At 48.2% G+C, this 20585-nt stretch overlaps 1 protein-coding gene across 10 annotated transcripts in view; it reads left to right on the forward strand.

Moving 5' to 3' along the window:
• Positions 1–20585, forward strand: part of GLYR1 (glyoxylate reductase 1 homolog) — a 35009-nt gene that overhangs the window by 10391 nt on the left and 4033 nt on the right. For 2 of the 10 annotated variants that reach the window (XM_070566882.1, XM_070566885.1), the window contains 12 exons: positions 398–536; positions 1097–1339; positions 6680–6766; positions 7648–7704; positions 8445–8495; positions 8588–8661; positions 12779–12878; positions 16530–16622; positions 17300–17401; positions 18136–18298; positions 18613–18792; positions 19113–19237. In XM_070566882.1, the coding sequence (XP_070422983.1) occupies positions 398–536; positions 1097–1339; positions 6680–6766; positions 7648–7704; positions 8445–8495; positions 8588–8661; positions 12779–12878; positions 16530–16622; positions 17300–17401; positions 18136–18298; positions 18613–18792; positions 19113–19237 (1414 nt within the window). Of the gene's footprint in view, positions 1–397; positions 537–1096; positions 1340–6679; positions 6767–7647; positions 7705–8444; positions 8496–8587; positions 8662–12778; positions 12879–16511; positions 16623–17299; positions 17402–18135; positions 18500–18612; positions 18793–19112; positions 19238–20585 lie in introns of all 10 variants that reach the window. The other 8 variants (XM_070566881.1, XM_070566884.1, XR_011524547.1 and 5 more) reach the window with 7 other exon arrangements.

Genomic DNA, 20585 nt, shown 5'->3' on the forward strand with positions numbered 1-20585 from the left:
CTGATTCCCTGGTATGCATGTGGGGCCTTTCGTGCTGTGTGGGGAGAATGGAAGAGCATCTCCAGTGTTCCTCTGTCCTGAGCGAGTGGCAGGGTGTGTGTAGCCTGGCATAGAAGGCTAGTGAACTGGAGTGGAAACAGTCTACAACACGGTGATTTCATGTGGAGGATGTGCTAATTTTGTTTGTTGTTTTTGTTCTGCTTGACTTGTTCCAAGAAAACATACTTTTAGGCTCAAGAATTTGGGGTGTTGATAGCATGTTTTGAAAAAATGGCAGGTCTGCTTCAAAGTCCAGTTAAACCAAATGGATATTTGCGTTCTGCTACGGGTGAGGTCTTTGATGCTTGTTGGCACAGGCTGTGTGGATCATACCCTTGCTGTGTGTGTTCTCTGCTAGTGCCTGGATCAAAGTGGAACAGTTAAAGCCATATCATGCGCATAAGGAGGAAATGATAAAGATCAACAAGGGAAAAAGATTCCAGCAAGCTGTGGATGCCGTGGAAGAGTTCCTCAGGAGAGCCAAAGGGAAAGACCAGGTGAGAGACCCCTTGATTCTCACTCTATGCCAACACCAGCCCAGTTATTTTTGCATAGCAACTAACAGAGTAAATGTCACCCAAATCTGAAACTCTATTCTTATGAAATACCCGTGAAGAGAGAGCTACTTCAGTTCTAAGGTATCAGCGTTTTGCTAATCATTTGAAACTCCATGCATGCAGCTGACCTTTCTGGAATAGATTGTTGCTCTTCGGAAAGTTGCTTGGACCCAGGAGAGGCATCTCAGCTTCTGAGTACAGCACAGGCCATTTTGCCCTGTTCCACCACAGAGATTAGGAGCACAGCCTCTGGGGTACATCAGTGCCTGGCTGTAAATCTCACTTCTTAGCTTTGGGACTGTGGACAAGTGACTTGATTTCTTTGTTTTTAATCTGCTTCCTCGAATGTCAGTGGGATGACAGCAGGGCCTGTTTTCATAGGGTTGTCGTGTGGGTAATGCATGTAAAGCGCTTATCACAGGGTGTAGCTCGTGTAAAAATGGTGGTGGTGATGGCGGCGGCTGTTGTGGTGGTTATCATTATTATTATTAAACTTTCAGACATCATCCCACAATTCTGCTGATGACAAGAATCGGCGTAATTCCAGTGAGGAGAGAAGTAGGCCAAACTCAGGTGATGAGAAGCGCAAGCTTAGCCTGTCTGAAGGGAAGGTGAAGAAGAACGTGGGAGAAGGAAAGAAGAGGGTGTCTTCAGGCTCTTCAGAGAGAGGCTCCAAGTCCCCTCTGAAAAGAGCCCAAGAGCAGAGTCCCCGGAAACGGGGTCGGCCCCCAAAGGATGAGAAGGTTTGTTTTATCTCTGCAGCTTCTGGGATTAGTGAATTCCATTTGTATACGGCAGAGTTGAGCTCTACAGTATGCCTCAGCTCACTGAGTGGACATAGAGTCCGGTGCTAAATGCTGCCCTAAGGAATCCTGCAGACCAGGGGAGGGACACGGCCTGGATGCACGAGCATGCAGTAGGAACACAAGGCAGCAAAGGATTGCTCATTCTGCCAGATCGGGGATGCAGGAGAATGGTCCACCTGAGCCAGCACATAAGGGCTGGCACTGGAAGGCCTTAGCAAGACAGAAGGGAAGGTGTTCCAGAGGCGGAGGGCACAGCCCACATGGGGCTTAATGTTGACGTGGATATTCTCGGTACTGTAGGGGGCAGGAAGGAGAGTAGAGAGATAAACATAGGTTGTGACTGGCTTGTGGAATGCCTTGAGGTCTACTTAAGCAGTGTGATACTGTCATGGAGTTAGTAGAGGGCCGTGAAGGTGTTTGAGCTGGGTGTGGAGGTGGCAGTGTGCTCCAAGCTGTGTGTTGGTAATCACGGAGGGAAGGGAAGAAAGGCTCAAAGCCAATTAGCAGGCTAAACCCAGGTGTGCCTTCATAAGGAGCTATGCTGAGGAGTGACAGCAGATACAGAAAGGGGCTGTGTGAGAGGCACTTCAGAGGAAGAGTTCGTGAGATATGGCAACTGATGGTAGAGGGGACAGAGGAGAAAAGGGAAAGGGAGCTGACCCCACATTTGTGCATGGGGAAATGGGGATACCTTTCTTAAGAGCGGAGGGGTCAGGAGAGGAGCTGACTGACGGGGCAAGAGGACCAGTTCTGCTGTGAGTGTGATGCACTTGGGGCAGTGCCTAGACTGCCAGGAAGCCCTGGAGGAACGCCAGGATGGAAATGTGGACGTGGAGGCAAGTGCATAGAAAGGATGTTGAATCCGTGAGACTAGATGGGGTTTGTCTGGGGAAAGGAAGGAAGGAGAAGAGTGAAGGGCAGAAGTGGGCTTTGCAGGGAGCGTGCCCGTACTTCAGGGTTGGAAGGAGGCAGAAGAGCCAGCAAAATGAAATAAGCGGAAGTAATGTGCCTCTCACCTTCTTGCTCAAAAGATTTGTGTCAGGTTTCAGAGGCCAAGGGAGGAGAATGGGTGGTCTGGCAAAACACGAGATGGTTAGAGCAGGATCAAGGGGGTGGAAGCCAGGTGGCTGGCAGTCAGTCAGGTGGTGAGGCTGTGATGAGACGCTGGACATAAAAGTCAAGGCTTGCGAATTCAGGCGCCAGCGAGACCAGGCAGGTGATGGAAGCCAGTGGAGCCCACTGAGGTTCCACGGCCCAGCCCTGCCTCTGTGCTGAGAGCGTTAGGGGCGCGGCGGCTGGCCGTCTGCGGAGGTCATGCTCTGGCCGGGTTCCAGCCAACTTTTGCCAGATCGTCTGTTTTTTCTCAAGAGGGGCTGAAAGTACAGATTTTGATGTAGAATATTCCAATTTTAAATATTAGAAGCTAATTCAAATTTTTACAACACTTTTAGATCCAAAGGAACATCTCTCTGGGCTGGATTCAGCCTGTGGGCTGCCACTGTGCAACCTCTGCGTTAGAGAAGGTCCTTCTCACTGTTAAATGACCTGAGACAGAGAGTAGATGAGAGCCACTATAGCAGTGGGGAGATCCTGGGTGACTGTGAGCACAGGGACCCACCAGCCACAGGTGGAGAAGGTTCAGAAAACTGCCAGCTGCAGCACATGAAGAACTTTCCAGGCAGTATGATCTAATTTGGTCCAATTGAATTCATTTCCTGGGGATCCAGAATAATCTGAGCTATCAAGTTTATAATATTTTCCAAATACATATGGTCTGGTATCTTAAGCCATGGATTTTGCCAACTCCTGTGCTCACCTTGGAGAGAAAGGACTTCTTTTTGGATATAGAGAAGTATGTACAAAGGAGAGGTTGGGAGAGGCCTTGAGTTGGAATTCTGACTCCAGGACTTGCTACAGCTGCAAGACCTTGGCCAGCTACCTCTGCCTCAGTTTCCTCATCTGATCATTGGGAATAATAAGGGTCCCTGCCTCTTCGTTTTTTGGGAGAATTAAATAACTAACACAAGCAAAGCACTTAGGACAGTGTGTGTGACACACTGCGTCGGTTTGTTGTTTGTCAGCAGTAGCCGTTGTGCAGGGAGAGCGTGGTTGTTTTAGTGCAGTCCCAGAGGCTGCTTCCTGCCTTACTGCTGGGGACTCTTCTCACAAGCTCCGAGTCAAAACTTTGCCCTTGGGTCTGAATTATTAATTGGAGGGTAGTAACATTTCTGCTGCTGTTCTCAGAGCCAGGTATCCACCCAGGAGTTCTGCCTGCTGTTGACAGATCCTTAGCGGGATCCTGTCCACCTAGTCTCCGTGCTTGGCCTGGCCTCTCCTGAAGGATTTGTCATCAGGAGAGGAAGGAGCTTGGCCAGCAGTGCAGGTTCACTTCAGACACTGGCCATAATTAAGTGCCTTTAGGGGTGTAGGGAATCGGTGGCTGGCTTGGAATTTTGGTGCATTTCATGACCTGATATATCCTGTGGTCTACGAAGAGTGTGTGTGTTGCTATAGTAATTGTCATTTGAGCGGCAAGCTCCTCTCTGAAACAGAGCAGTAGCCTAGGCTGATAACTGGGCAAAGCCCCAGATGATTGCCGTTTGGGGCCATAATCCCTGTCCCCTGAGGATTAGTGGAAAAGGCTGACCTTGATGGCGGAGGTTTTCATTACATACAGGCAAAGGCTGGGTTTGTGTCTGGACTTTGGTGCAAGAGCCGTGCTGAGAGATGCAATCTCACCCTCTCCTGGGGCTCTTATCTCCGAGTCCTGAGCTGAGCACTGCAACTCTGGGCACAAACCCACTGACAGAATGGAGCTGTCAGTCCTGGGGCTCCCCTGAAATCCCAGGCTAGTGCAGAGAGCGACGGAGAGCTGTGATCTCTGCCTCACCCTCATTCTGTCGTCATTGCTGTAGGCAAGTCACTAGAGCTGTGCTGCCCCTAGCACTGGTGACCATTTATTTATTTATTTATTTATTTTAGGAAGACTAGCCCTGAGCTAACTACTGCCAGTCCTCCTCTTTTTGCTGAGGAAGCCTGGCTGTGAGCTAAGATCCGTGCTCATCTTCCTCTACTTTATATGTGGGACGCCTACCACAGCATGGCGTGCCAAGCAGTGCCATGTCCGCACCCAGGATCCAAACCGGCGAACCCCAGGCTGCCAAGAAGCGGAACGTGCGAACTTAACCGCTGCACCACCGGGCTGGCCCCATACCATTTAAATTAAATTAAATACAACTTAAAATTCAGTTTCTCAGTTACACTAGCCGTGTAGCAGGTGCTCCATGGTGACATGTGACTAGTGACTACAGTATTAGACAACACAGATATGGAACATGTCTGTCATGGCAGAAAATTCTTTTGAGCGGTACTGCACTTAGGCCTCTTTTTTCCCTCAGACCTCTTTATTCAACAGATGTTGACTGAGTAGCTCCACTGTAGGCCAGGTGTCTAGAGATAAAGCAGCATGAAAGATAGGCGTGGCCGCTTTCGTGTTCAATTCTTCAATAACTATTGAACACCAACTGTGTGCCAGGCACGGTTCCCAGCATGGGATGTAGAGTAAACAAAATTGGCAAACATCTTGCTCTTATAGAATTTGCTTATGATAATGTAGACCCTGAAGCCAAGTTCCCTGGGTTTAAATTTCATCTACCATGCTGATTACTAGCTCAGTGACCTTAAGCAAGGCTGCTTAAGCTACCTGTGCCTCAGTTTTCTCCTCTGTAAAATGAGGATGATGATAGTTCTATATCATGAGGTTGCGAGGATTACATGGGAACACACATAGAAAATAGTGCTTATAGTAATGTCTGGCACACAGTAAGCCCTGTGCAAGTGTTTGCTGTCGTTACAGTCATCGTCGGCATCACGTTCTAATAGGGGAAGTTATAAGGAGATCAAGGAAAGCACCCTGATAAGGTGCCATTTCAACGGAGACCCGAAGTGAGCATGTGAGCCAAGTAAGATAACTGTTGAAAGAGCGCTCCCAGCAGCGCAAGACTGACGCAGGTGCCTGCTTGTTGTGTTGGGGGGATGGGGGTGGAGGGCCAAGGAGGTGCTAGTGAGCTGGAGAGTGGTGAGGGGGAGATCAGCAGGGAGTGGCGGTTGCTAACAAGTAGGGTCCTGTAGGCCACAGTAATAAAGGCGTTAGCTGTACTGTGTGAGACGGAAAGCCAGTTTTAGCAGAGAAGTGACATGCTTCACTTCGGCAGCTGCGTACAGACTAGACTGTAGGGGTCCAGAGCCAAAAAAGGAGATTCATTTTGCAGCAGTCCAAGTGACAGGCGATAGCGGCCTGAGTTTGGGGGTTAGTGGTCGGGGTGGTGAGAAGGAGTTGCAGATTCCCCACTGTAAAGCTGTACTTGTTGCCATGGATTAGAGGGGAGGGGAGGGTCGAATCAAGAAGGACTCCAAAGATCTTGGCATGGCAGAATGCAGTTGCTGTTTTCTAAGACTGAGAAGACTGCAGAAGGAACCGTTTGGGCAGGGGAAATCAGGAGGTCAGGGGGCCGTGTCAAGATCCTGTTAGACATCCAAGTGGAAATGGCAGGAGGGCCGCCGTGGCTGCAAGATGGCAAGTGGGGAAAAGGAGTACGAGGTACAGTCAGTGGAGGAGATGAGAGCAGACCGGTTACAAAGCTCGGGCAGCCCCTTTGCCCAGGAGGGTGTGGGCCAGGCCGTGGATGAAGAGGAGCAGCCCCCATCCCACGGGTCCTCTCCTTGCGTCAGTCTGGGGAGAGTGGGGCCCTTGGCTCCTGACTGCCCTGAGTTCACATTCTGGATTTGTCACTTAGTAGCTGTAAAATGTCGGGCAGATTTCCTCATCAGCACCATGTGGCTTGCTTAGTTTGTTTGAGATATGGTGGATTCCTTCTGAAACAAGTACCGTTTTCTTCATGTTCATTATTCGCCGTAAGGAATTTCCTCTGTGGCCTGCTGACAACACCACACACTGTAGTTGGGCTTTCCAGTTGCCGCCACCCTTGTGAAGTGTAGGCACAAGCACGCATTCTTTCGAGAACAAGAGAAGAAAGACTCTCCGTCTGTGATGACGAGAACTCGCCCTGTCTCTCCCGATGGACGGTCATCGGAGCCGGGCCTGGGCACTTGGGCTTGGATTGATGCTAGGACCGTGGAGCTGCTGGGGCTTTAGTTTGGGGTCGAATGTGACTAGACGAAGCAGAGCAGCGAAGAGGTGCTCTCTGATTTGGGGCAGGAAGACACCTGCCACTGAGATGGCCTCCATGTCTTGACCGTCTGCCTTTCCCTCCGTAGGATCTCACCATCCCCGAGTCTAGTACCGTGAAGGGGGTGATGGCCGGACCCATGGCCGCGTTTAAATGGCAGCCGACTGTGAGCGAGGTAAGGCGCCTCAGAGCTGCTTCCCCGGCCCGACTGTGTGTGCTTTTCCTTTTCCACCTTTTCTTGTGTGTGAGCCTTTTTTTATTGCAAAACAGTAAGAGGTCTGTATGAGGTAGAAAGTACAAGTCTCCACCCTCGGGGGTGCTCATTGTTAAGCTGGCTGTAACTTACTCCAGACCTGCTGGTACAGCGACCCATCGTTTATGTGATTATATACCCATGAGTAGGTTTTATTGTTGGGAGTAGGGTTTTTTCCGCAAAAGTGAGGTCATTCCACAAGTGTTTTTCACTCGACGCTTTATAAACGCCCTTTGACTGTCTGTGTATTCAACCTTGACGTTTTGTAGCTGCACATTATTTTATCCTCGGTGTGGATGCATTGTTCCCCTGTTACTGGGCCTCCTTGTGAAAAGTTCTTCAGTCATTAACACTTTATTTCTGTTAATATCAATCCTCAGTGGGATGAGACACTCAAGGGTCTGGCACCAGACACAAGTAAGCCAAAACTAAAATTGGAAAAGAGTCCTGGGAATTGTTTTGGCTTTGTCTTCTGGGTTATCTGAAGTGACTGGTGAAGGCTGGCTTTTAAAAATACTAGTGTGCCTTTTAAGTATTTTCCCACAGTGTTACTGGAATAATTTGTGTACCAACCTGGCAGAAACATGTGTTCTTTCCCACTTGAAGCCAGTTTTTCTCTAGCTGGAACAGGAGTCGTTTTTAAAAGGCATAGACCAACACTGCAAGAAGAGTTTGCAGGCAGTTCTAAAATCGAGACCAGCTCCCACGGGTGTTTCAGCCAGAGAAGAGTCCACTTACCAGACAGAAGGAAGTGACCTTTGGTGGAAGATAACTTGTTTGATTTAATCATTTTCTGGTTTCAGCCTGTTAAAGATGCAGACCCTCATTTCCATCACTTCCTGCTCAGCCAAACAGAGAAGGTGAGTTGTTCTTTGTCTTTGTCCAGGGGCTGGCCTGAGGGGAGAGTGCTGCTCCCTTGGAGCCTCACCCTCCCGGTCTGAAAAGTTGGGCTCTGCCTGTAGCACTGCCCAGGGCAACGAGTGAGACAGTCACGGAGAGGCCCACTCGTGAGGCATTGTTAAGATTACAAAGAAAGAAACAAACAAGCTTTGAAAACTCAGCAGCTGTGTGGTTGAGACTTTGATGGTCACCTTCAGAGTCTAGTGCCAAAACGGAATCTCAAGGCCTCTCAGCACCCGCGAGATGGCCCGTGTGCCAGTGGACACAGTATCAGGCTTGCTGGTTGACACAGTCCCTGTGAGCCCTTAGAATGTGGAAGGAAAGTTTCCCGAAGTGTCTACAAGGCTATGGGTTAGGCTGAGCCTCCAGAGGGTCTGTTGATAGGGTGTGGCTCTGGAGTGGACAGACCTGGGTTCCGAGCCCCATTACGCTGACCAGCTCTCTAATTCTGGGCACACGACTTAAGGCCTCTGAGTCTGTGTCATCAACAGCAAAAGAACCTTGCAGAGTTGCATGAGGAATTGAATGAGGTAATGTGTGTTAACTTTCTAGTGGGTCATTTGGGGTTCATAACATTGGACACCAAATAAGTTTTTGATGTTAACATCCCACTTTAGGCCTAAGCTTTTAGGGAAGTTACAACGAAGATCGATTAAGCGTTCAGTTTAATAAGCGGTCTTTTTTCCTCCTCCTTTATTAGCCAGCTGTCTGTTACCAGGCAATCACAAAGAAGTTGAAAATATGTGAAGAGGTATGTAGGTTGCACGCCTCCCCGCTTTTCTCTTTCCCTGGGGGCCTTGCCACAGGCGGACTCACCTGAGGACTTGTGCTTCCTTTCCCCAGGAGACTGGCTCCACCTCCATCCAGGCCGCGGACAGCACGGCCGTGAACGGCAGCATCACACCCACAGACAAAAAGTAGGACCTTGGATGGAAAGGCTTCCTGGGGCTCTGGTTCTGCTGGGATGGGGGGACCCCAAGGGCACTCTTTAAGGGGTCTGTCCCAGCTGTTGTTGGGACTGAATGGAAAGGTGTGGGGAGAGTTGTCATTCTTACTGATAATGATTTGGGAGTAAACTGACCTACCGGCGGCAGAATCCGTGCTGTAAGTGTACGGTGGGGCTGGCTTTGTAGCTCACTGGTGAGTCTCTGAGCAGAGAACACTCTGTTCGGTGGTCCTCAGACTTTCTTGTGTCCCAGAATCACCTGGAGGGCTGCTTGTAAACACTGATTGCTGGGTCCCACCCCCAGGGCTTCTCATTGGCGGGTCTAGGGTGGAGCCCAGGAATTTGCATTTTGGACAGAATGCTCCCGCTATACTCCTGCTGCTGCTGCTTAGTCGGGAGACCACTCTTTGAGAACCACTGGGTTAGTAGAACTGTGGTGAAAACCCTGAAATTGTAGGGGGTGGGGTGGGGTGGGGGGAGTGTTTGGAGTAAAGCCCATCATCCTGCCTTCCCCTGCTCTCCATGCTGTTGCCTCCTGGTCCTTCCCATGCACCTGCCTGCTGCTCCCTGCCCTGCCCAGGCAGGTCAGAAAGGCTCGAGTGTGGTCCCCAGACCTTTGCTTGCGCCCACACTTGCCTTTGCCCTTGCTCTGTCGGCCAGTTGTGTTTACAGAGTTTTGTTGATGAAAAGGGTTCTTTGCTAAGATGGAGCATTCTCCTGAGCAAGTTGCCCCAGTCTCAGTTCCCGTTGTGTCTTCCATACGATTCTTTCTCAGACGAAAAACAGTGCATCGTTTATTTTAGTCATAATTTTTTGTAATGTTGAAATGGCTGATTCTACCAGTTATTTTGGGTGAACTTCTCGTTGTAAAGAGGAGGAGATACAGGCCTGTTATGTGCTAATAAAAAAGGAGATGTCACCCATTAAGTTAATGAGGATTGTGTTGGTCTAAAAAAGAAAAAGACTAGGGCAGGCCTGAGGACAGAGTCCCAAAGCTTTCACCCCAGGCTTTTATTGCCCTCTTAGTCAAACCGTTTTTTTTTTTTTTGGTTTTTTTTTTTTATAATTTATTTTTTTTTATTCAGGTTATAAAAGCTAACATCCTTGTGAAATTACAGTTGTACATTATTATTAGTCATGTTGTAGTTACACCATTTCACCCCTAGTGCCCTGCCCCCACCCCCCTTTCCCCTGGCAACCACCGATCAGTTCTCTTTGTCCATACGTTAACTACCACCTATAAGTGGAGTCATACCGAGTTCGTCTTTCTCTGTCTGGCTTATTTCACTCAACATAATACTCTCAAGGTCTATCCATGTTATTGTGAATGGGAGGACTTTGTCCTTTTTTATGGCTGAGTAGTATTCCATTGTATATATATACCACAACTTCTTTATCCAGTCATCACTTGCTGGGCACTTAGGTTGGTTCCATGACTTGGCTATTGTGAATAATGCTGCAATGAAGATAGGGGTGCATAGAGCTTCTGAAATTGCTGATTTCAGGTTCTTAGGATAGATACCCAGTAGTGGGATGGCTGGGTCATAAGGTATTTCTATTCGTAACTTTTTGAGGAATTTCCATAGTGGCTGCACCAGTTTGCATTCCCACCAACAGTGTATGAGGGTTCCCTTTTCTCCACAGCCTCTCCAACATTTGTCACTCTTGGTTTTGGATATTTTTGCCATTCTAACAGGTGTAAGGTGATATCTTAGTGTAGTTTTGATTTGCATTTCCCTGATGATTAGTGATGATGAGCACCTTTTCATGTGTCTATTGGCCATCCGTATATCTTCTTTGGAGAAATGTCTGTTCATGTCCCCTGCCCATTTTGTAATTGGGTTATTTGATTTTTTATTGTTGAGTTGTGTGAGTTCTTTGTATATTATGGAGATTAACCCTTTGTCAGATAAATAACTTGTGAATATTTTTTCCCAATTAGTGGGCTGTTTTTTTGTTTCAATCCTGTTTTCCCTTGCCTTGAAGAAGCTCTTTAGCCTGCTGAAGTCCCATTTGTTTATTCTTTCTATTGTTTGCCTCATGTGAGGGGTTACGGTGTCCGAAAAAATTCTTTTGAAGCTGCTGTCAAAGAGTGTGCTGCCGATATTCTCTTCTAGAAGACTTATTGTTTCAGGCCTAATCTTTAGGTCTTTGATCCATTTTGAGTTTATTTTAGTAAATGGTGAAAAAGAATGGTTGATTTTCATTCTTTTACATGTGGCTGTCCAGTTTTCCCAGCACCATTTGTTGAAGAGACTTTCTTTCCTCCATTGTAGGCCCTCAGCTCCTTTGTCAAAGATTAGCTGTCCATAGATGTGTGGTTAGTCAAACCGTTTTTAACAGGAGTGTGAAGCCAACTGCAGAGTGAACTAGCTGCGTTGTACCCAGTCCACTTTGTCCATGTTCTCCATCTCGTCTCAAGGATACCTTGAGGGACTATCAGTTGCCATGTTAAAAATCCAGAAGCTTTATCCCCAGGTCTGCTTGGGTGTCCTAGAACACCAAGAAAAGGAAAGAGAATTGGTCTTTCATGATTTAGAATCATGGGAAAGCTTGCACTACTCAGATAGCTGAGAGTAACAGAAGATGTCCTTGTAAAGCTTCGGCTTGAAGCTTAGTGGGCAAGGATGCCATTTGGTGAGGAAGGTGAGCCACTTTCAACGTTTACTTCGAATGACCTAGAGCAAGCTGGGACCAAGAGTGTGAGAATTCCGGCAGCGATGAGGGAAACCTCTGTACAAGAGCCAGTGTGCAAAAGTGACTGCAGGTGTGGCTCCCAGGAGACTGAAGATACTGCAAAGATAACGCGGGTCAAAGTGGAGAAGCTGCAGACAACATCTAGAGCTGGGAGAAAACTGAGTGGAAAACTGGAACATGGTATAATAAGAAATGAAGAAAGAGGCATTGTTTAGCCATGTCACATGCAAGGGGAGAGAAGGAAGTGCAGGAACCAAGAAAAGGCCTTTGGGTAAGATAAAATCATCTGTAAAAGCATGTAGAAATAGCAGTGCTAGCTAATAGCCCCCAAGCCCTGGGGGTTGCAGGAAGGAGCAGGCTGTAGGAAGTGAAGTTAAGCAGAAATGTACTGTCTGTTGGAGTACTTTTTTTTTTTTTGAGGAATATTAGCCCTGAGCTAACATCTGCTGCCAATCCTCGTCTTTTAGCTGGGGAAGACTGGCCCTGAGCTAACCTGCGTGCCCATCTTCCTCTCCCTTATATGTGGGATGCCTGCCACAGCATGGCTTGACAGGCAATGCGTAGGTCCACACCTGGGATCTGAACCAGCGAACCCCGGGCCACCGAAGTGGAATGTGAGAACTCAACAGCTGGCGCCACCCGGCTGGCCCCTGTCGGAGCACGTTAGCCAGGGAAGGCTCCTCATGGGCCTGCAGTTAGAAGGGCGAGGTGGAGAGCGGAGAAGGACAGGCCAGTGGAGAGCAGTGATGGGGAGAGTTCACGTGCTCCAGAGCTGCGGTGAGCTTGAAGAAGAGGCGCAGAGCCTGTCTCTGCTGACGGCAGAAAGAATGCAAAGGTGGTGGAGCGGGTAGAGCCGGGAGAGGGGACTGCCCGCTCTGATCCTGACTCCTGTGGCTGAGCAAGGTGACTGGCTCTGCACATGTTTCTTCAGTTGCTCGTCACAGATCCTGATGTGCTTTAAAGTGGCATCTCAAGGCCTAGCACTCAAGGTAGCTGATCAGGAAACCCTTGCAAGAGCCGAAGACACGTGTCTGCCTTCTCACTGTCATGGAGTTGTAAGATCAGACCCTCATCAAAGCAGCAAGGAAGCAGTTTGGAAGACTTGCCCTAAATCGTATAAGTCTTACTTCTTTCTGTAGTAGTCGAGGGTTGAGAAATGCCCATTTCAATCTAGGGACACTTTTAAACCGTGGCATAATGAGAAAAGGCACACTCCACCTGCTCTCCCACTCACTCTGCAGTCGTAGTGTCATCACACCGCCAGGTGGTGCTCCTGCTGGTCTGAGGTGCCACCCACAGGTTTGCAAGGAAGCAGAGCCTCTACTGCATTCAGGACACCTCCCCTGTCCCACCCACTCTGCCCCAAACTAATCAATCTCTCTCTCTTTCAGGATAGGATTTTTGGGCCTTGGCCTCATGGGAAGTGGCATCGTCTCCAACTTGCTGAAAATGGGTCACACGGTGACTGTCTGGAACCGGACTGCAGAGAAAGTAAGCATTCACGGATGGTGCTTGTCAGGCGGGGTAGGACAGAGCCTTGACCCTTGGAGCTGGGGTAACTGAGGGTAGGAACCTCTTCCTGTTGTCTCCGCTCGGCATTCTGCATGCGGCAGAGTTGGAGAAGCCAAGCTCTTAGTTCAGGCAGGTAGAGGTGTAAATATATAAGCTCAGGGTGTTGTTATGAAAACTAAACATTTGAAAAGACCCTTTCTCTTTCTCTCCTTTTTTCCATGCACATGCAAATCCATGTGTGCATATATGTTATGAATTCATTGATAATGAAGTGCATGTAGATAGATCTGCTTCATCCCTTTTGATGGCTGCACTGTACTCTGTCCCTTGGATTGGGAACAGCGCTGTGCAGCAGAGCATTCCGTATTGGTGGAGATGTTCTATATCTACACTGTCCAGTGTGGTAGCCCCCAGCCACATGGGGCTTTTGAACACTTGAACCTGGCTAGTACGACTAAAGAATTTTTAATTTCATTTCACTTAAATAATCTCCTGTGGCTAGGGGCTGCCATGTTGGATAGGACAGGTTTAGAAGTTCTCAACCTAAGGCGGTGGTCCATGGCTTCAAGGGTCTGTGTGTGCCCACAAATGGAATTCCAAGTCTATGAATGTGCACCTCTTGTGATGGAGAGAGGACGTGGCTTCCATCAAGTTATCATCCAAGAAAAGGTGAAGAACCATAATCAGAGTACCAGAAAACAAAAGCATTGCAGTTGCCAGGAACAAAGGAAGTGAGACTGAAAAGGGGTAGCCTCTTGAGGAACAAGGTGTGGCTGAGCGCATGTTTGTGAAATGCCTGAGTGAGCATCTCCATGTGTGCAGCAAAGTGAGAGCTGAAGAAGGAGGTGTGATCACTGAAGGAGGTGGCCGAGCTGAAGGATTTGAATTAACAAAAACATTCTAGGCAAAGGAAAAATTCACTTTGCTGAAAGAAAGTCCTTTTTAAGAATAACAAGGAACTGGCTAGAGAGTTGCAGCGGCCTGCGGAAAAGGACGCTGAGGCCGTGCGAAGGGGTTTGCGCTTCAGGTGCTGGGCAGTGGGAGACACTTTGGGGACCTAAACTAGGAATGAGAGCTCAGAGCCCCTGTCAGCAGGAGGTTTTGTGATTCAAGGCTAGGGTTACCAGGAAATGTAGATGTGTGCACTTGCAGGACACTGAGAGAATCAGAGTTTGCATTATGGTTACATTCCCCTTTGACAGAAGTGCCTCTGGTTGTCCTGCTTTCCACGTTAGTTTATGAGAAGGCAGAAGAGCAAGGCACTTCCAGACTTGGGTTTGGGATCAGACAGACCTAAATCCAGGTCACAGCTCTGCTGCTCACCCTCTTGAGCAAGACGGTTTGTCTTGCTGGGCCTCGGAGTCTTCGTCTGTCAAGTGATGACAGCAGAAAGCGCCCCTGCTTCATGGGGTGTAAAGATGAAATGAGATGAAGTACTCAGCACCGTGCCTGGCACGAATTACATAGTAAATGGCTTTAAAAAGCCATTTAATCCTTACCACAAGCCCTGTGGAATTTTTTTGATAGATCTTGATAAAATGATACTCTGCTTCTTCAAGAATAATAGAGGAAACATCTTAAACTCTCAGGAAAGAGAGAGTAATGAGGAGATCTCTCCCAAGCAAAGGTTAAAACATGCTATAATGCCACATACTAAAAGGCCGACGTGGGCGTGTACTGCAGTCAAGACGCAGCCTCAGCAGGTAGACCAGACCGCCTGAGACTTCTCTGATAGAGGTGGCTTGCTGCAACCAGTGACATAGAAAGAGGGTCAGTCATAATTATGTTCGAGACAACTGCTTAGAAATTTGGGGAAATACCTATCATTTCCTACCACATACCAAAATATATTGCAAATAGATTACTGAATTATTTTTTTTCAAAAGGAAAAACCAAAAGACAATAAATTTTAAATATTAACAGATTTTTCAAGCCTAGAAGCAATCAAAATCACTAAAGAGGGGCTGGCCCCATGGCTGAGTGATTAAGTTCACAGACTTCATTTTGGTCGCACGGGGTTTTACCAGTTCGGATCCTGGCCGCGGACATGGCACTGCTCGTCAGGCCACGTTGAGGTGGCATCCCACTTGCCACAACTAAAATATACAACTATGTGCTGGGGAGACTGGGGGAGAAAAAGCAGAAAAAAAAAATCACTAAAGCAAAAGAGTTTTTGAAAATACTCTCACAACAAAAAAAATAAACAAAATTAAAAGTATGCCAACTAAAAGTGCTTAAAGGAAATATGATAGGAAAAGGGTAATATGTTGATTTTATTAAACACAGTTTGATAAATAAAAAGTTCACAAAAGAGGAAACAATTAACAAAGGTATTTAAAAAGTTCAGTAATCAGGAGTAATCAAAATATATCAAACGAAATTTGCCAGTTTGGGCTGGTTAAATCATCAGGTAGAACAAAATTTTAATGTATTTATGGATGCTTGATTGGTTTTTTTGAAGAAGATTGGCCCTGAGCTAACATCTGTTGCTAATCTCCCTCTTTTTGCTTGAAGAGAATTGTCACTGAGCTAAAATCTGTGCCCATCTTCCTCTATTTTACGTGGAATGCCGCCACAGCATAGATTGACTAGTGGGCTAGGCCCGCGCCCGGGATCCAAACAGGTGAACCCCGGGCCGCCAAAGTGGAGTGCGCATACTTGGCCACTGTGCCACCAGGCCTGCCCCAGGGTGCTTTGTTGTTTTTAAGTGATGTACCCAGTCCTGGTGATTTGAGACGTTGCTGGTGATCATTATAAATTGACACCGCCCCATTGGAAAGCCATTTGTCTACGTTTGTTAAGAACTTAACCATTTGGAGCCTGTTTTATTCTACTTACGGAGGCCTAAATTCAAAACATAGAGCAGATGATTTGTTGGAGTCATAATTAAAAGGAGTCCGGATTTGAACTGCAAGGGAGCTGTTAGGTAAATTCAGGTGAATCTCTTGATGGAATATTCTGCAGCCATCCATTATAAACGATAATTATGAAAGACTACAGTATGGATAAATGTAAGTCATACAAAGTATTAAAAATCGGGTACAAAATTGTATGTTCAAATTATTCTAATTACTTTTTCAAATGCCTTTTGAAAAAGGAAATACACCAAAATATTAATGATGTGTTTTATTATGAGATGTTCTGGGTGATTTTAATCCTCCGAAAAGAAAAGCTGGTGCTTTTAGACCCCCAGAGACACGTGAGGAGGATCGGCAGCCTCCCAGCCCCAGCTCCGCCTCCCCAGCACAGTGCCAATAGCTCAGGGCCCTGGGCGGGGTCTGCCACAGCTGGGCCAGCCACAGAAGGCTGCACGCAGGTACTGCTCACATCCTGTTCTTCAAACTGGAAGCCTGCAGCAGACCCTTGCTTTGTGCTTACTGTGAAGCAGAACATTGTTCTAGGCACCAGGTATGCAGAAACACAAGACAGTCCTTAAGGGGCCCCATCCACTTCCCTCAAGACATCAGACCACCAGCTCTGGTGCTCCGGCTCCTGGCCTCAGCCTCCTGACTTAGGAGGCCAACCAGGAGGACCGGGCACCATGTCTCTGGCCTGCTGGTGTGTTTGTTTTGCTCTGCCCGCAGCTCACGTTAGGATCTGTGACTTTTGCAGTGTGATTTGTTCATCCAGGAGGGGGCCCGCCTAGGAAGAACCCCCGCTGAAGTCGTTTCAACTTGTGACATCACCTTTGCCTGCGTGTCGGATCCAAAGGCAGCCAAGGATGTAAGGATCCCCTCCCTCCCCTCAGCGTCTCAGGTTGTGGCCAGGAAAGCTGGCTGGCCTCATCCCCTTCTCCCCTGCACACCGAGTGAGTGTCTGCATGTGGGAGGGTTGAATTTCCCATCTGGGGGCCATCTCCCATTGTGAAGGGTGTTTGTATAAATTGAATACAGACTTCCTTTAATTCAGAACAAAGAATGAAAACTGCTGGGGCCCCTCAGGTCTGTGCTGAAGTGGTTCCTGACCAGCCATGTATCCTTGTTGAGGTGGAAGCTTGGGGCTGAGTGTGCCTTTGGTCCACGTGCCAAGTTCTCTGTTTAGCTATCACTGCATTTGTATGTTTTAGCAGTACAAGTGCAGTAGTCCTGTTAACTGGTCACTAGTCTAATCCGAGTGAATCCAAAGAAGCCCCAAAAATAAATACTGGGGTTCCATCTTTTAAATGGGAGGTTTTTAATAAAAAGAAACATATTCTTTTTAAAGATAAATAAATGGGAACATGCTAGAAATACTTTTCTTTCCCTTGATTATTTGCTTGCTCTTCCCATTTCAGCCTTAATATTTAGTTCATAATTGGGAAATGAGTCAAAAAAGCAACAGGATTCTGACCTTAGGTCTCAGGGGCTCTGGGGCATCTGGCTGGGAGCCTGGGCTATTGCTTCTCCCTTGTGTCCCCACAGCTGGTGCTGGGCCCCAGTGGTGTGCTGCAAGGGATCCGCCCCGGGAAGTGCTACGTGGACATGTCAACAGTGGACGCGGACACAGTCACCGAGCTGGCCCAGGTAGCGGCCTCGTTTGGGCTGGCCCTCCAGCATCCTTTCACTTGGAGTCCAAGCCCCAGGCTGACCGTGCCCAAGTGTGGGCACCTTGGTTACCTAGGACCAAAGCCAGAGAGGAGAGGAGAGGCCAGTAGCCTTGGGACTGGCCTATCTTCACTACCTCCTAAGCTGCAGCTAGTGTGAGTGGCCCTGAGAGAAGCGGTGCTGCCCAGCAGGGCCGGGCACCAGGTCCTGTAGCTGCCGGCCTCAGAGTGAGGAGTGCTCCAGGCTGCCAGCACGGCCTTTTTGGTTTAAGCAGCTGTCTACAGTTGGTACTAGCAGAGTATGCCTCCTCCCTGAGCTGCCAGGCCCCACTGAGGGGACGGGGCTGTGAGTTCTGGCCCATGTGTGTTCTGAGGGTGGCCGAAGTCAGGGAAGGGCGGTGTCTGTTGGAGATGTGGTCAGCCAAGCCATTGGCATGGCCATGTTTGATTATAGTCTTTGGCCTTGGTAAGAAATTCAGAGTAAATGGGAGCCTGTGAGGAGCCCCCAGCTTCTGTTTACTGTACGTGATTCAGGCATCTGCAGAGCACGGTCTGCTGACCCTCCCGTGTCGTTAGTCCAGCACCTTGTACAGATGTCGGCTTTGGGGCCTCGGTGTGGAGGGCCACCTGCTCCCACCTGAGGACACTCCTTGTTCCCTGCCCAAGAGCCCTGGGAGAGATAAGGCCTCCAGAAGCTGTGACTTTCCTTTCCAGGTGATTGTGTCCAGGGGGGGCCGCTTTCTGGAAGCCCCAGTCTCAGGGAATCAGCAGCTGTCTAATGATGGGATGTTGGTGATCTTAGCAGCCGGAGACAGGGGCTTATATGAGGACTGCAGCAGCTGCTTCCAGGCAATGGGGAAGACCTCCTTCTTTCTAGGTAACATGCCTGCCCACCTGTCAGGCCACTGCAGGCCTGGAGGCTGGGTGGGCCACATCCCCTCTAGACCGCACTGATGACAGCGTCAGTCCCGCACGGCCTCTCTGCCTGGGCCCCATGGGAAGGTTTCCTTTGACTTGCACAGTCAGTGCCTGGAAGGAGGAAGAGCCAGAGGGTCAGAGCCAGTTCTGTCGGGGGCAGGTGAATGGGGCCTTCCCTGGGTGCAGAGGTGGGTCCGAGCAGGGATGAGGGTGGGCAGAGAGTCCTGCCTGTGGGATTCTGGGGAAGGGACCATGATTCCTTCCCCTGGGCAGGTGAGGTTGGCAACGCAGCCAAGATGATGCTGATCGTGAACATGGTCCAGGGGAGCTTCATGGCCACCATCGCTGAGGGGCTCACCCTGGCCCAAGTGACAGGCCAGTCCCAACAGACACTCTTGGACATCCTCAATCAGGGACAGTTGGCCAGCATCTTCCTGGACCAGAAGTGCCAAAGTAAGTTGCCTTTGGCCTCTCTCCCTGCCCTTTATTCTTGATTGGAGCTGGGGAGCTGAGTCAGGCATCAGTCACAGCACAGTCTCTTCTTCAGCGGCTCATTGGGTGTGAAAGATGCACCCTCTCCAGTCAGTCCATGCCCCTGGGTCAGAGGGGGTCCAGAGATGTGACCAATGGGGTGTGGGGATACAGGACAGGAATTTGTCTCAGCTTGTGTCTGAGGGGGGAGAAATGCTAGGTGTCCAGCCCTGATTGTACTGTAGGTAGTTTCTTATTTAGGATCCTTTTAATTCTTCTGATAAGTGGCTTTCCCTCCCCAGATATCCTGCAAGGAAACTTTAAACCCGATTTCTACCTGAAATACATTCAGAAGGATCTCCGCTTAGCCATCGCGCTGGGCGATGCCGTCAACCATCCGACTCCTATGGCAGCTGCAGCCAATGAGGTAACTGCAGGAGGCAGTGGTGCGGACCCCGCAGCCTCCTCTTGTTCTGTGATCATTCCTGCCCTCTCCTCACTTTGCCTTCTCTTTGTCTAACCTCACAGGTGGAATCTTAGGTCGCTGATTTAGCGCTTAAAGCCACACATCTCCTTCTGAGCCATGCGTACTTCCCTTGTGACTTCTTTGACCTGTGGATTGCTCAAAAGTTATCAAATATTTGGGGTTTTCCTAGATATCTACGGTTATTGATTTCTGATATATCTTTGTTGTGGTCAAAGAACACACCCTGTGTGGTTTTTAACTCTAAGTTTATTCAGACTTGCTCTGTGGCCCAGCAGATGGCCTGTCTTGCTGGGCATGCCATGTACACTCAAGAGGAAGGTGTGTTCAGCAGATATCAGTGAGGTCGAGATGGTCGGTGGTGTTTTTCAGATCACCTTCACTGACCTTTTTCTCTCGTTCATGCAGTTGCTGAGAGAGGGATGTTAAAATCTCCGGCTATAATTGTGGGATTCTCTGTGCCTTTAATTCTGTCCATTTTGCTTAATGTCCTTGAAACTCTTGTATTAGACGCTTCGTCGTTTATGGTTGCATGTCTTCTGGAAGAATTTGCTCTTTTATTATTCTGAAATAGCCCTCGATGTTTTGTCGTGAAGTCTGCTGTCTGAACTTAACACAGCTGCACTGGGCCTCTCGGCTCACTGTTCTCGTGCGTAGCTTTTTCCATCCGTTTATTTTCAACCTGTATCTTTATATTTAACTTGTTTCTTTCGTAGACTGTCTGTAATTGGAGCTTGCATCTTTATCTCTTCTGACAACATCTGCTTGTTAACTGGAGTGTTCAGTCACTAACATTTTTTCGAACGATGTATTTTAAGCACCTACACATGCACTTTTTGAAAACAGTTTTTTAGAAGTTCAACTTTCTTATCTCAACCTGATAGAAGTGTAATCTTAAAAAAAAAAGCAGCTGTGCAATATTTGTCTTTATCATAGACTTACAATAAAAACTACATTTTGTAGAACACATAGCTTCATCTATTTTAGAAGCTGTATCTTCCGGTGCTATAAGCTGGTATAAATTTTCATTCAAGTCAAATTCTTATAGGTCTCAAGTGGCTTGTTCCAGCAAAGAAAAAGTGAAAAAACACAGTACTACTCTTTCAGACCTGCCTTTTCATAGTTTATAATTTTCGGTTCCTGAATTCCAGGCCTTCTCTCCCTTCTCTGTCTGTCGAAACAGTTCCAAGCACTGACTTCACCCTTTCAGGTTGTGGTACAGTTTCAGCTTCCTCCTGATTGTTTCATCTGTGGGTTCTCTTGGCAGTGGAATTCCTCGTGTATTTTATCA

Source organism: Equus przewalskii, chromosome 12, assembly GCF_037783145.1.
Source record: "Equus przewalskii isolate Varuska chromosome 12, EquPr2, whole genome shotgun sequence".
NCBI classification, from domain to species: Eukaryota; Metazoa; Chordata; class Mammalia; order Perissodactyla; family Equidae; genus Equus; species Equus przewalskii.